Source organism: Pinus tabuliformis, chromosome X (genome assembly GCF_031772625.1).
Source record: "Pinus tabuliformis cultivar Carrire ecotype Pingquan chromosome X, CPIR1, whole genome shotgun sequence".
NCBI classification, from domain to species: domain Eukaryota; kingdom Viridiplantae; phylum Streptophyta; class Pinopsida; order Pinales; family Pinaceae; genus Pinus; species Pinus tabuliformis.
The window spans coordinates 1,511,041,399-1,511,055,098 of record NC_142308.1 but is presented as its reverse complement, the minus strand read 5'-3'; the positions used below and the strand labels follow the sequence as shown (position 1 = coordinate 1,511,055,098).

The window sequence follows — 13,700 nt, the reverse complement described above, 5'->3', positions numbered from 1 at the left end:
TTCTTCAATATAGATGTGATGAATACAAGTCTTAGGATCGATTCCTTTCATGTCAGTGTATTCCCATGCAAATGCAGTGGAATGTTTTTGCAAAAGTTTAGTTAATTCTTCTTGTTGTGGTCTTTCCAAGTTTTTGTTAATGTTCAATGTTTTTCCTGGAAGGATTTCAACTGTAGAACTACCAAACTCTTCCATTGAGAAGAGAGACATCTGCCTAGAGGAGAGATATTCAATGTCTGCATCTAACTGAAACTGTGCAGAGTCATATTCTAAAGGTATTTCAAAATTTTCTAATGTACTTAGAATTTGACTATCCTCACTGATCTCAGAGATGGTTAGAACAGGTTGAATAGTATCCTGATCATCAACCCACTCATCTTCTCCTATTTCTGTTATTGCCTTTGCTGGAGGATACAAGTTGAATTTCTTGGTGGAATTACCATCTGATATATACATGTCCCCAGACCTACAACTGATAAAAGCATCAGCTTTTGCTAACCAAGGTCTTCCTAAGATAAGAGGATGTCCTCCTAGATTGTTCTTGGGAGTTAAAATCATAAAATCAACTGGATATTCCCAAGAGTCTAGGGAGACTGGAATGTCTTCCAATACACCATCAGGTTTAATGATTGATCTATCTGCAAGCTGCAGTAAAGTAGGTGTAAAGAGAAGGTTAGGAAGCTTTAACTGATCCATGGTCTGTCTACTCATGATGTTGATCGCGGCTCCTAAGTCAATCAAAGTATTTGGGATTTCAACCCCATTAATATGAGCCTTGACAATAGGGCTACTGGGATCCACATACTTTTGCATGGTAATATTACCCATCATAATGTCTGCAATTTTTCCAACTAGATGTATCCTTTTGGTATCTCTGGTTCTTTTTCCTGTTTTCTTCAAACTCAGCTACTTTATTGTCTTTGCTAGAATGGGAATTTCCTTAATGGCTTGTAACAAGGGGATCTTGATACATACATTCTTCAATTCATCTAGAAAACTATAGTCAGGCACTCATATTTGCTTTTCCACTCCTTTGTCAATTTGTAATCTTTCAGGAAAAGGAGGTGTAGCTAAAGGTGTAGGTTGCTCAACTATGGGAGTTGTAGAGGTTGATTCTTTTTCTTTTTCTTTTTGGATATTTTGGTTTTGAAGTGATACTTCAGAACCCTTATTGACTTTGAGAGATTCTTCCTCAGAAATGCTTGGTTGTTGAACACTTGTAGAAGGTTGATCTAAGATTCTACCTGATCTGAGTTGTACTTCATTGAGAGGAACAACCATATAGGTAGGGAATGGTTGACCTTCCATCATGTAAGCATTTTGAGGGTTCCTATTATTTGGATTTGGTAATGGCTGAGAGGGAAGTTGATTTGATTTCTGCTGGGATTGAAGCGATAGTTGAGAATTTTGATTTTGTGGAGGAGGTTGTTGTTGTTGAGGGTATGGCAATGATAGTTGTTGACCTTGATTTGGAAGTTGTGGAGCCTACTGATTCTGAAATGATGGAGGATATTGATAGAATTGAGCAAATCTCCCATAAGTATTTTGCATGCTTTGCATCCATGCTTGAAAAGCATTTTGAGCTTGAGGCCAAGGATGTTGCCAAGGATTCCAATTTGGTTGGGATTGAGAATTCATAGAGTTGTTAAACCCTTGATTCTGTTGCCCTTGCCAATGTCTCCTTGCAATAAAACAGAGAGATTCAAGTGTATCTGGATCCTCTTGAAAGACTGCTTTGAGGCCAGGTATTGAAGGACAATCCTTAGTCTCATGAGTTTCTGAGCAAATTACACATGTTTCTACAACGTGTGTGTCCAAGGGACATTCCCTTAAAGCATGTTTCTTTCTACATTTCGGGCAGAAAATGGCCAAAGCCTCAGCTTCTGCTTTTTGTTTATTGTGAATCTTAAGGGTATCTAGTTGTTCACTAAGACTCCCTAAGATGTGAGTTTTGAATTCATCAAGCATATTGCCGATTTCAGCCCTACTTACTGATCCTGTTGCAGATTTATTTGCTCTAAGGAGAGAAGGATCTCTAGGCCGTTTTTGAGTTTTTGATTTGCCTCTTGAGAGATGGATACAAAGTTCTGCTATATCATTGAGTGAAAGTTGAGAAATATCCCCTTTCCCCATCATGTTTAGGATATCTATCCATTCATCCCTAATGGCTTTTAATAAGAGGGCTTTTAAGGTCTCTTCATCCAAGCTACTCATTTTTGCTCTTTTCAAGTTATATTGAAATCTTTCAAGTAAATCTTCTAAGCTCTCATCTTCTCTTTGTATCATTTTAAAAACCTCGTCCTTGTGATTAGTAGGCATACAATAGTCCAAATACCTATCCAAAAATGTCTGTTTCATTTCATCCCAAGACCTAATGGATTGAGTGAGTAACCCCATGAACCATTTCAAGGCTTGATCCTTCAGTGTTGAAGGGAACAATTTGAGTTTCTGAGAGTCATCCAGGTAGTCATAAGTTCGACACACCACTTCAAACTCAAATAAAAATGTTTCAGGGTCCTCAGTCCTTAACCCATGGAAATTTGGGAGGACAGATGGTGATCTGTTTTTCATAGTGGCTCGGGAATCCTCATTAACAATGGGAAACCCAAATGAATTATCCCCATCTCTATTTCCTCCTCCAAGGGGACCTCTACCTCCATTATTGTTGTTGTTTCCTCCTCCTCCTCTACCTCTACCTCTACCTCTACCACCTCCTTCTTCCTCTGCCATGATGGTTCTCCTAGGGATTTCGAAATCTTCTGGTTCCTCTACAAAAGGTGAATGAGAAGAGATTTCTCCTTCTTCTTCAGATGATTCCACTTCCTCAATTACAATCGGTCTTTCTGTAGGAGAAAGAGAAGAGTCTCTTCCTGGTTCAAATTCAATAGAAGGTGTAGGAGAGTCAACTCTTGGCTCTTGAATTCCAGGAATTCTAGGACTAGGAGTGTCGGTTGGAGATAAGGGAGGTGTCTCTTGTCTATCCCTTGAAGCAGATGGACTTGTAAAAATTGAACTTTGAGCTCTAGCTGAAAACCTTCCCCTAGAATCTGTAGCTCTATGCATGTCATTTTTTATTATTTTTCTTCAAGTCAAGTTAATAGTTCTTTTTCTGATCTTCCAGTTCACTCTAGGTGCAAGAAGAGAGCATACTCAAGAAACTACCAAATCAATAACTTTCTCTTTTCTGATCCTCCAGATCACCTTGCAGTGCAAGAGGAGAGCATACTTTGATAGGTTATCAACTTCTTTCCTTGAAATTTTTATGTTTTTTTTTCTAAGAATATGGATACTTAATTTCACTTCCCCGGCAACGGCGCCAAAATGTTTAGTCAATTTAGTGTCTCTAAATTGATGTCATTAGTTGTCAACCCGGGGCTCGTAAGCTGATGAAGTGAAGGTGTACTATATGTACTTAAGCAACCTCTTAGATCTTTTTGTCGTTTGGGGGTGTTGTTTGTGGTCAATTTATCTTCCTAAGATGGGATGGAGATTTTATAGATAGATGAGTGAGTGTGTGTGTAAGGTGATTTCTAAATGAGTGAGTGTGTGTTACAGGTGATTTCTAACTACCTTCTAAACTTGCAAAGAAAAAGCTTGAAAGAAATAAATAACTTGAAATGAACTGAAAGCAAAGAACTACTTTCTAATGGCACTAGACACCATTCATGCTGCTGCAAATAAAAGGTAAGAAAATCACTTTAAAAACCAATGATAATGTTTATCTCTTCCTAACTCTCTGCTTCCGACATATGGTACTATGTAAAACACGATTAGGAAGTAGTTAGAGATGAGTTTAAAAAGTGACAAAAAATGAGAAAAATCTACTTTAAAGACTAGTTATAATGTTCAGCTCTTCCTAACTCTCTGCTTCCAACATATGGTACTATGTAAAGCACGATTAGAAAGTAGTTAAAGATTAGTCTAAAAAGTACTCAAAGCCAGCTGTAATTTATTAGTATTCTGATCTCTAAAAGATGAACAATTTGTGATAAAGAGACCATCAATATGTTAACATACAACTTTGAGAAACAAAACTAGAAATCAGCTATGAAAAATAGAGTAAAGGCAGCAACTTTGAATCTGTCAACTGAAAATACCATCAGATATAAAGCAAATACACAAAGACAAAAACAATCCCGGGTTAAAAACCTGCAAAAGAACAATATTGATCAGTTTAAAATAAAGGCTGGAAATGAAATGACATGAAATCAAATGGTATGCTATTATACATGATAAAAGAAATAAAGATTGCTGAAAGCATGAAAATGAAACCAAGCACTATGTACATGGGCTGTCATAAATGGGGGCCCTCCATCCACGCAACCAACTTAGAAGATCAGCTACGAAAAGGTGAACAGAACAGTCTTCTTTTATAAAAACAGCATGTCAAAAATACAGTGAAAAGTGCTGTAGGAACAGCCTTCTTAAAACAGAGTTTTTATACAAAATCAGCGCAGCAATTACAATAATCCAAAAGCTAATCTACAAGCGTTAGCGCACGCTTATTTATAAACACAGAGGAAACTACTCTCTGCGTGAACTAAGCAACTACAGCTTAACCTATTAACTACGTAGCAACACGCAGTCATATCTAACTAGCTTGTGCAGCAAACACGTAGGTAAATCCGTGCACTTTTAAGGGAAACGGTCATCATGGGAGACAAATCTATGCTTGGATCCTGTCTTTAGCTATCCTCGTGGCATGGAAGAGGTGCCAGCTACAGTTCCGTGTCCCAACTGCTCACGGCTCCCGTGCCACCGTTCAGAACTTGACCGTTTGACCGAGGGAATACCTGCGTTGACCAAGGGCATACGTGACTGGTTTGGCTCAACCAATAGCATACAATCCATGTGTACATCCAACCCAACATGCCCATGTGGCTCGTTCCTTGAGAAGACACGTGGAGCATATCAAACAACAAAAAGGCTGCAGAATCTCTGAACAGCTGCGGAATTGTTGAACAGCTGCGGAATTGCTGAACAGCTGCGGAAACTCTGTTTATATGTCAAAAATCTAAACCAACAGTAGAACATAAGCAAAGTTAACTAATTATGCTTAGAGACATCAAATGTAATGATCTAGGCGGAAAATAGAGCAAAAGAGAGGGATAAGGGAAGAAAAGCTGTAGGTAATGATGGATAATCAAGTGCAAGTTAGAGGCTCTACAGAGGGTTTTGTGAGTTAAATAAATCCCGATCAGCATAGGAAAGAAGTGCTTAAACTTTGTTGTATGGGAGGGATTTATTAAGGGGATTATACCATTTGTGAAAACTTCTAAGCGACGCAATCAAAATTGTTGCCAAGGCAAGTTTTGATAGGGTGTTGGTTGTGGCCACAACAAAACCCAAGGGAATAATGTTAAACCCAAGGGACTAATACTAGCACAACCACATTAATAGTATTAATGTCGTTAATAAATTTGAAGGCTTAATTTATATATACTATTGATAAATATACCTTTTGTATCTACCAAAATATCTACTATTGATAAATATACCATTTGTATCTACCAAAAAAGTACTATTGCAATAAAAATATTAGTATTATCCTTATAACTATAATTATTATTTGTTTATAATAATTATTAGTTAATATTAAATGTTATTTATTATTATTTAATTTGAAATTATGTAATATAAATATGAAAGATTAGGTTAATAAACTATAGGGATTGTTATTATAAATCCAAGAGAAAAATAAACCCAAGGGGTTAATGGTAAAACCCAAAGGGATAATAAACTTAAGTGATTATTACTTTAAAGCCTAAGGTTTATATTCCCTTCTCTGTATAGTATCAATCCCTTGGGTTTCAATATCAATCACTTGGTTATATTAATGTAAGTGTTCATATTCCTACGGTATAGTATTATTCATAGGTTTATAATACTAATCCTTTAGGTTTATAATACCTTTGGGTTTTAGCATTAACCCTTGGTTTTATTATTCACTTGGGTTTATAATATCAATCCCTTTGGTTTATTATTGTAAGGGTTCATGTTCCTAAGGTTTCATACTAAAACTCAAAGCAATTATGAAACAAAGATAATAATATTAACCAAGGGACCAATACTAAAAAACAAGGAATTATTATCCCAATGGAATAATATTAATCCCTAGAGATTAATATTATAAACCTAACCTATAAAAAACAGAAGAAAAATATTATAAACCCTAAAATGAACATGGTTGACCATGGTTGAAAATGGTTAATTTTCATTTTGCTTCAATCCTATCACAATGCCATGTTGGACCATGATTGACCATTGTAAATCATGTTTATTCTAGGTTTTATAGTATTTATCTTATAGTTTATATACATTGGGTTTATAATATTAATTACTTTGCATTTATAATCCATTAAGCTTAATAGTAAATATCAAAGGAATTATAAACCCTAGTGAATAATATTAAACCCTTGGGATTAATATTAATTACAAATCCTATAAATAATATTATACCCTCAAAATATTATACCATTGGGTTTTAGTATTAAACCCAAGGGATTTTAAACCCAAAAAAATAAAATCAAACCCACATAACTTTAGTCTATGAGGATTGTGACCTATGACTATACCTTAGATTAATAAAATATGAATTTGTTTCCCTCCACCCTTAAAGATGGCCTTGCTCTAGTTTATCAATATACCTTTTATTATTTTTCTGTCTTCAAATCGATAGTCAAAGAAACAATGTAAACAGAGGAGAGAGAAGGTAGATAAGCTAATCAATTTGATGAATCACACTGAGGCTATAATCTTCTGAACGCTAAATCACAGTGAGAGAAGAAACTGTGCCAATTTAAATAGAAAATTTAGAAGTTAGTTCGTAAAAAATGGTAAGGACATTAACGATCTTAAGGTAGGCAAGTTTGTTGAAAATTGCATGGAAACAAATGATCGAAATCTTCGCAAAAGTTGAAAAAACAGATCTTAGCTTCATCGATGGAGATAACCAAATCAAACGATTTTATTACGTATTAATACTTACCCAATTTTTTGAAAGCATAAATTGGTGCTTGTTTGAAGTCTATGTAACCTAGTACAACTCTTACAATTAAATAGGAAGAAGTGTCAAGTTTGATCCTATTTAACATTATTCAAATATTTAGGGTCAATCCTGATAGAATAAAAAATAAAAAATATTAAATGGACAAGTCACATGCTTTGCACCCGAATGGACATATCCTCCCTAGTTGAGAGGGAGAAATAAACAGAACATTTTTGTCTTAATTTGGGAAGAAAGAATGGAAGATTGGTTAATCAACTCTTATATGATGCTCTTTGAGGACATGTACAGAAAACAAGATAAGAGTAGGCAAGTGGACTCATATTATTTGAAGGTTGGGAACCCAAGATAAAAATAATCGTAGAATGTGATACTGGGTAAACAACACCCGAGTGGGTATGTACATTGAGAGACAATGTTGAATGTGTATATAATCATTGGTCTCAACAACATTATGCTGCGATATATTGATAGATAGATTTTTTAGTCAAGGCCTTGGTATGTGATGCAGGAGCATCCAGCTCCGAGGAGACATATGACCGTTGACTGACGCACGGGAGAACAGAAACAAGACAAAGACTCTAGGATTGGGTGGATAGGTCACCAAGTTGGTTGTTGTCCTTTCTTTAATTATTGTTTGTTTCTTTTTATTTCAGAACATTTTAAATTACAAGTTTTTTAGCTTAGGTAGGGAAAACTGTTTAGTTAAATTTTTGTTAAAAGAAATCAAATGACAGTTACAGGATTCAGGTAGAACCGTTCAATAAGCAGTTATGCTTCCATGTAATTTAAAAGGCAAAAAAAGATGTAAGAGGGAGACTTTTCCCCTCATGACAAGAGTAACAGATAGCAAGACCGAAACCCTCTGTAACAGAATTAATTTATTTACAACAGAGACAATCTATTGCTAATATTTCCCACATATTGCATACAAAGATTTAGTGTGTATTTACTGTGTATTTTAAAAACGAGTTGGAACAAATTCTAACTGTAACAGGAATTAGAGCAACGAAGAACGTTACAGGCATCAAATTGAAATCATGTCGACAACCAATATTATACAGACAACCGATACGTTGAAGCAAGAAGAAGCGCTGTGGACACATAACCCCAGCAAACGAGATTACGAAATCTTACAAAGGAAACAGGTACAAATAAACACCATCAATGTTTTAATTCTCTTTCATAAAAATAATATAGACATTGTATACAGAAAGTAAGGTTCGGCTGCACAAAATCCGCCACGGGACTGTAGAATATTACTGTGTTAAACCATTTGCAAAACCCTTACATTTATCGAAGTACCAACGTCTTTCCAAGGCCGAAACCACAAGTTATTGCAGAAGAAACAGAGATATAGAAATTACAAACGCCAGAAGAGATACAGCTGAGACCATACAACGACGCAGGCAAACCTTTCAGCTGTTCAAACCCTCCACAAACCTACAGGGATACTAAAGAAATCTACAGCTACACTAAGAAGGGAGCAAACCCTACCTGTTTGCGAAGAGAGGCAGGGTTGAGTGGAGCCGGAGGTCGAACGAACCCTAAACCCTCGAAAGCTAGCCACCAGATCAACCTGCATCCAGAGCAAAGCAAGGTTAGATAAAAAAATAACAGACCAGGGTTACAATAGAACCAGAGAGCTAAGAACAATAGACGTGCAACGTAATGGAGTCATAGAACTTACAAATAAGTCGACCAAGAGACCGCCGAGGCAGAACCCGATAACCCTGACTGAACAAGGCACAAGAAGCTGTGAGAAATTATCGCAGGAACCAGAGCAAAGTGAATCAAGGAATGATAAGTTACCTTTGAGTGCGAAGAGGAACCCAGCAAAGTGGAAGCGCCGAACTTGCAGACCACCTGTATAGTAACCATAACTGAGTAATGAAAGCCGGAAGAACCAAGCGTTAGAGAGTTCATATCAAGACCAGAAACTTACCATTGCACACAGGTGAAGAACGGCAGAATCATGTGCGCTCAGACAACTCGTTAATCCAGCGACGAAAGCCCGGAGACACAGTTTATCACCAGAAACCGCAACAGGGTGAGACCCAAGATATGGACAGAGAGTGAGGTCCATAGAAAGTCCAAGGAGCGGACCAGGTTCGAGCTCGGGAAGCGACGGCAGAAAAACAAAAAGAAACAGAGTAAACCTCAACTGTGCGACAGAGTAAAATGACCCGAAAACTCAGCAAATAGGGTTTAACAAGGGCGGGAGTCTTATCGACCGGGTGAACCGAAGGGTGGCCATACCAACCGGCAGGAAGGGTATAATCATTAATTTCAGATTGAAGGCAGATTTGACTTTCACTCCAACTGTGACAGCGACGGCCTGTAGGGTGATCACGTGGGTACGTTGTCCACGTCACCACAGGGCTGGGCCATCAAAAGTGGTATGAGAGCAGGTTTTGAGTAAGAGAAAATGGAGGTTGGCAGAAGAGGAAGAGGAAGAGGAAGGGTCCGGAGGGTAGCAGAAGAGGGACTCCGTGAGGAGATCCGTGTCTTGCGAGAACGCTTAGAAGCAGTAGAAGCTGGGGGAAAAAGAAACCCAGCAGATGACAGTGATGAAGATGTGGCAGAACCAGAGGATGAATTGGAGGGGGTGACACCAGAATTCCGACTGTTGAAGTTAGTTTTTCTGTCGAGTCATAAACCAAAACATGAGCTGTCAACTTACGACGGAAGTCTGTCCGCAGACGTGTTATTGGATTGGCTAAGTGAAGTCAACAAATATTTCGAATTTGAGGAAACCAGTGAGGATAAACAGGTTGAGTTCACCGCCACCAAGCTGAAGGGACATGCGTCCTTGTGGTGGGACAACATTCAGGCGGAGCGAAAGAGGCTTCACAAACAGCCTATAAAGAAGTGGTCTCGAATGGAGGCCAAACTGAAGGAGAAATTTCTGCCGAAGGATTACCAGATTATGCTATACAGACAGGTACAAAACCTGAAGCAGAGGGGAATGACTGTTAAAGAATTTACAGAGGAGTTCTACAAGTTGAATTTGCGGGCAGGATATGTGGAAGACACCCCGGAGAAAACAACCAGATTTGTGAATGGCTTAAGGGGGGAAATCCTGGATGAAATCGGTATCCTTTCACCCCAGACATTGGATGAAGCCTATCAGTTTGCGCTGAAGGCAGAGGAGAAAATTAACCGGAAGCAAAATGCCAGAAGAGGAGGTGGAACTGGCAGGGGGAAAGGTAAGATGTTTGGAAGAGGCCGAGGTACAGGTTCAAGTGAAGAAGGCAGCAGCTCTAAGTCTGCTGGAACAACAGAAAAAGACAATAGCACTAGAGGAGGACGACCACCTCAGCGAGGGCGAGGGAATGGTCGGGGCAGGGGAACTGTCCAGTGCTATCGCTGCCACAAATTGGGACACAAGTCGTATGACTGTCCTGAAGGTGAACCAACAGGTGGAAGAGGAGCTTATGTTGCTCAGCCAGAGGATGCTGAGGCAGCACCTCAAGAAGCAGAAAATGCACCAGAGACAGGTGAAGCCTTGTTGTTGAATAAAGTGTTGTTGAAACCAGCAAAAGAGGTTGCAGAACCGGATCAGCGAAAAGCTTTGTTCCGCACTGTCTGCAAGTCGCGGGGCAAGTGCTACAAACTGATCATTGACAGTGGAAGTACTGACAATCTAGTGGCTGTGGAAATGGTAGAAAAGCTGGGATTAAAAAAATTGAAGCACCCTACTCCCTACAAAGTGTCGTGGTTGCAGAGGGGACATCAGCTGTTAGTTGACGAAAAATGTGAGGTGGAATTTCAGATTGGTAGGTACAAGGATAAGGTTCTCTGCGATGTCATGCCAATGGATGTCTGTCACCTACTGTTGGGACGACCTTGGCAGTTTGATAGAAGTGCAGTTCATGACGGAAAAACTAATTGCTATAAGTTTGTTAAAGATGGGATCAAGCACACGCTTGTACCCATCAAGGAGGAAAATACAGCAGAAACCAGTGGGGTGAAGGCATTGCTGATGGGCGGAAAGGAGTTTGTAAAACAGATTGAGGATAGCGAAATAAATTTTGCTGTCATAAGAAGACCAAAGGCAGTGGTACTACATACACAGATATCAGATTTGCCCGAAGAAGTTCAAAAGTTGCTGCAAGAATTTAGGGACATTGTGGTGGATGACCTTCCAGATGAATTACCACCAAGGAGAGGTGTTAGTCACTGTATTGACTTTATACCAGGGGCAAGCCTGCCGAATAAAGCAGCTTATCGTATGAGTCCTAAAGACCATGAGGAAATTAGGAAACAAGTCCAGGAATTACTAGACAAAGGGTTGATTCGAGAAAGCATGAGCCCTTGTGTGGTACCGACCGTTTTGGCTCCAAAGAAGGGAGGAGAATGGCGAATGTGCACAGACTCCAGAGCCATAAACAAGATTACTGTTAGGTACAGGTTTCCCTTGCCAAGGATGGACGATATGATGGATTGTTTGAGCGGGGCAGCCTATTTCTCGAAAATTGACCTAAAGAGTGGATATCACCAGATTCGAATTCGAGAAGGCGACGAGTGGAAGACAGCTTTCAAGACAAAGGAAGGCTTATATGAGTGGTTGGTGATGCCATTTGGGTTGAGCAACGCTCCCAGCACATTCATGCATTTGATGAATGAGGTACTGAAGGAATTTAATGGTAAGTTTGTGATAGTTTACCTGGACGATATTCTAATCTTTAGTAAGACTAAAGAGGAACATTTCAGGCATTTGCAGAGTGCGTTGAGGAAACTGCAACAAAACAAGCTGCTAATAAATCTGAAAAAGTGTACCTTTTTCCAGCGAGAATTAGTGTATTTTGGTTTTGTCATTGCAGAAAATGAGCTGAGAATGGACCCAGAAAAAGTGGCAGCTATAGTTAGCTGGCTTTCTCCAACAAGTTTGTTTGAGGTCCGAAGTTTCCACGGACTAGCCAGTTTTTATAGGAAGTTTATCACAAATTTCAGCGAGATCTGCGTGCCTATGTTGGATACGATCAAGAAGGTGAATCAGCCTTTTCACTGGACTGAAGCAGCAAAAAACAGTTTTCAGATTTTGAAGAAGAAGATTACTGAAAGACCGATTTTGAGGCTGCCTGACTTCAACAAACCTTTTCAAGTTCGTCGTGACGCCAGTGGTACAGCCATCAGGGCAGTTCTCAGTCAGGAGAACAGACCGGTCGCTTTTTTCAGTGAAAAGCTAAACGAGAGTAGGCAAAAATACTCAACCTACGACAAAGAATTTTATGCAATTGTACAAGCTTTGAAGCATTGGCGACATTATTTGTTGGGTAACGAGTTTGTTTTATTCACAGATAACTCTGCATTGCAATACATTATGCAGCAGCATAAATTGAACCACAAACATGCAGCTTGGGTTGAGTACCTGCAGAATTTTACGTTCGTACTAAAACACATTAGTGGACAAGCGAACAAGGTGGCGGATGCACTGAGTAGAAGAACGTTGCTTCTACAGGAAAGAACGATGCAGGTCTTGGGTTTTGAGCACTTGAAAGAGCTGTATCAGACTGATACCGAATTTAAGGAGGCATATGAGGCTTGCCAAAACCCTCTGTTAAGAAATAACAGCATGTGGTTAGACTATAATCTAGAGGAAGGATTGCTATTTAAGGGAGGACAGCTGTGTATACCAAACTGTTCTATGTGGGAAAATATTATACAGGAGAAACACAGTGGAGGACTGGCTGGACACTTTGGTATAGACAAAACGATTGCTCAGGTACGGCATTTTTATTTCTGGCCGAAACTGCAGCGGGATGTGCAGAGGTACGTGAGTAGATGCAAAGCTTGTCAACTAGCAAAGGGTCATAGTCAAAACACTGGTCTTTATTTGCCATTGCCGATTCCAAGTCGAATATGGGATTCAGTGAGCATGGACTTTGTTCTGAGTTTGTCGAAGACACAACGGGGTTTTGATTCAGTAATGGTTGTGGTTGACCGATTTTCAAAAATGGCACATTTTGTACCTTGCAAGAAAACCAGCGATGCCACTTATATCGCACACCTTTTCTTTACTCAAATCGTTCGGTTGCATGGACTTCCAAGATCCATTATCTCTGACAGGGATGTAAAGTTTACTGGTCATTTTTGGAGAACTCTGTGGAAAAAGTTGAATACTCAGTTGCAGTTCAGCTCCGCTTATCATCCGCAGACTGATGGTCAAACGGAAGTAGTAAACAGGAGTCTGGGGAACTTACTTCGAAGTTTAACAGGAGAAAATTCCCGGACGTGGGACCGTGTACTTGCTCAGGCGGAATTCGCATACAACGATTCACCTAACCGCAGCACCGGTTACAGTCCGTTCCAGATTTTGTACGGCATGCATCCGCGAGGAGTGCATGAATTACGAGATTTGGGGAAACTCGAGAAATAGAGCGCTGATGGGGAAGACTTCGCTCAAGCGATGAGCAATTTACACGAACAGGTCATGCTGAAGTTGCAGGACAACAGTCAAAGGTATAAACAGCGAGCTGATACAAGGCGTCAGGAAGTTTAGTTTAATGTTGGGGATGAAGTCCTTGCGTATTTACATAAGGAGAGGTTTCCAAAACGGGAGTACAACAAATTAAAATTCAAGAAGATCGGTCCCTGCAAAATCATCCGAAAATTTTCTGCGAATGCTTATGAGATACAGTTGCCACCCGGGATTGGTATTTCTCCCGTTTTTAACGTGGCATATCTGTTT

At 39.3% G+C, this 13,700-nt stretch overlaps 1 protein-coding gene across 1 annotated transcript; it reads left to right on the top strand.

Moving 5' to 3' along the window:
* The first annotated feature begins 9,434 nt into the window (after window positions 1-9,434).
* LOC149145787 (uncharacterized) lies at window positions 9,435-13,388 on the top strand. Its single transcript, XM_089452559.1, has 4 exons — window positions 9,435-10,829; window positions 10,950-11,330; window positions 11,799-12,248; window positions 12,339-13,388. The coding sequence occupies exons 1-4, from the start codon at window positions 9,435-9,437 to the stop codon at window positions 13,386-13,388; spliced, it is 3,276 nt and encodes a 1,091-aa protein (XP_089308685.1).
* The last annotated feature ends 312 nt before the right edge of the window (window positions 13,389-13,700 follow it).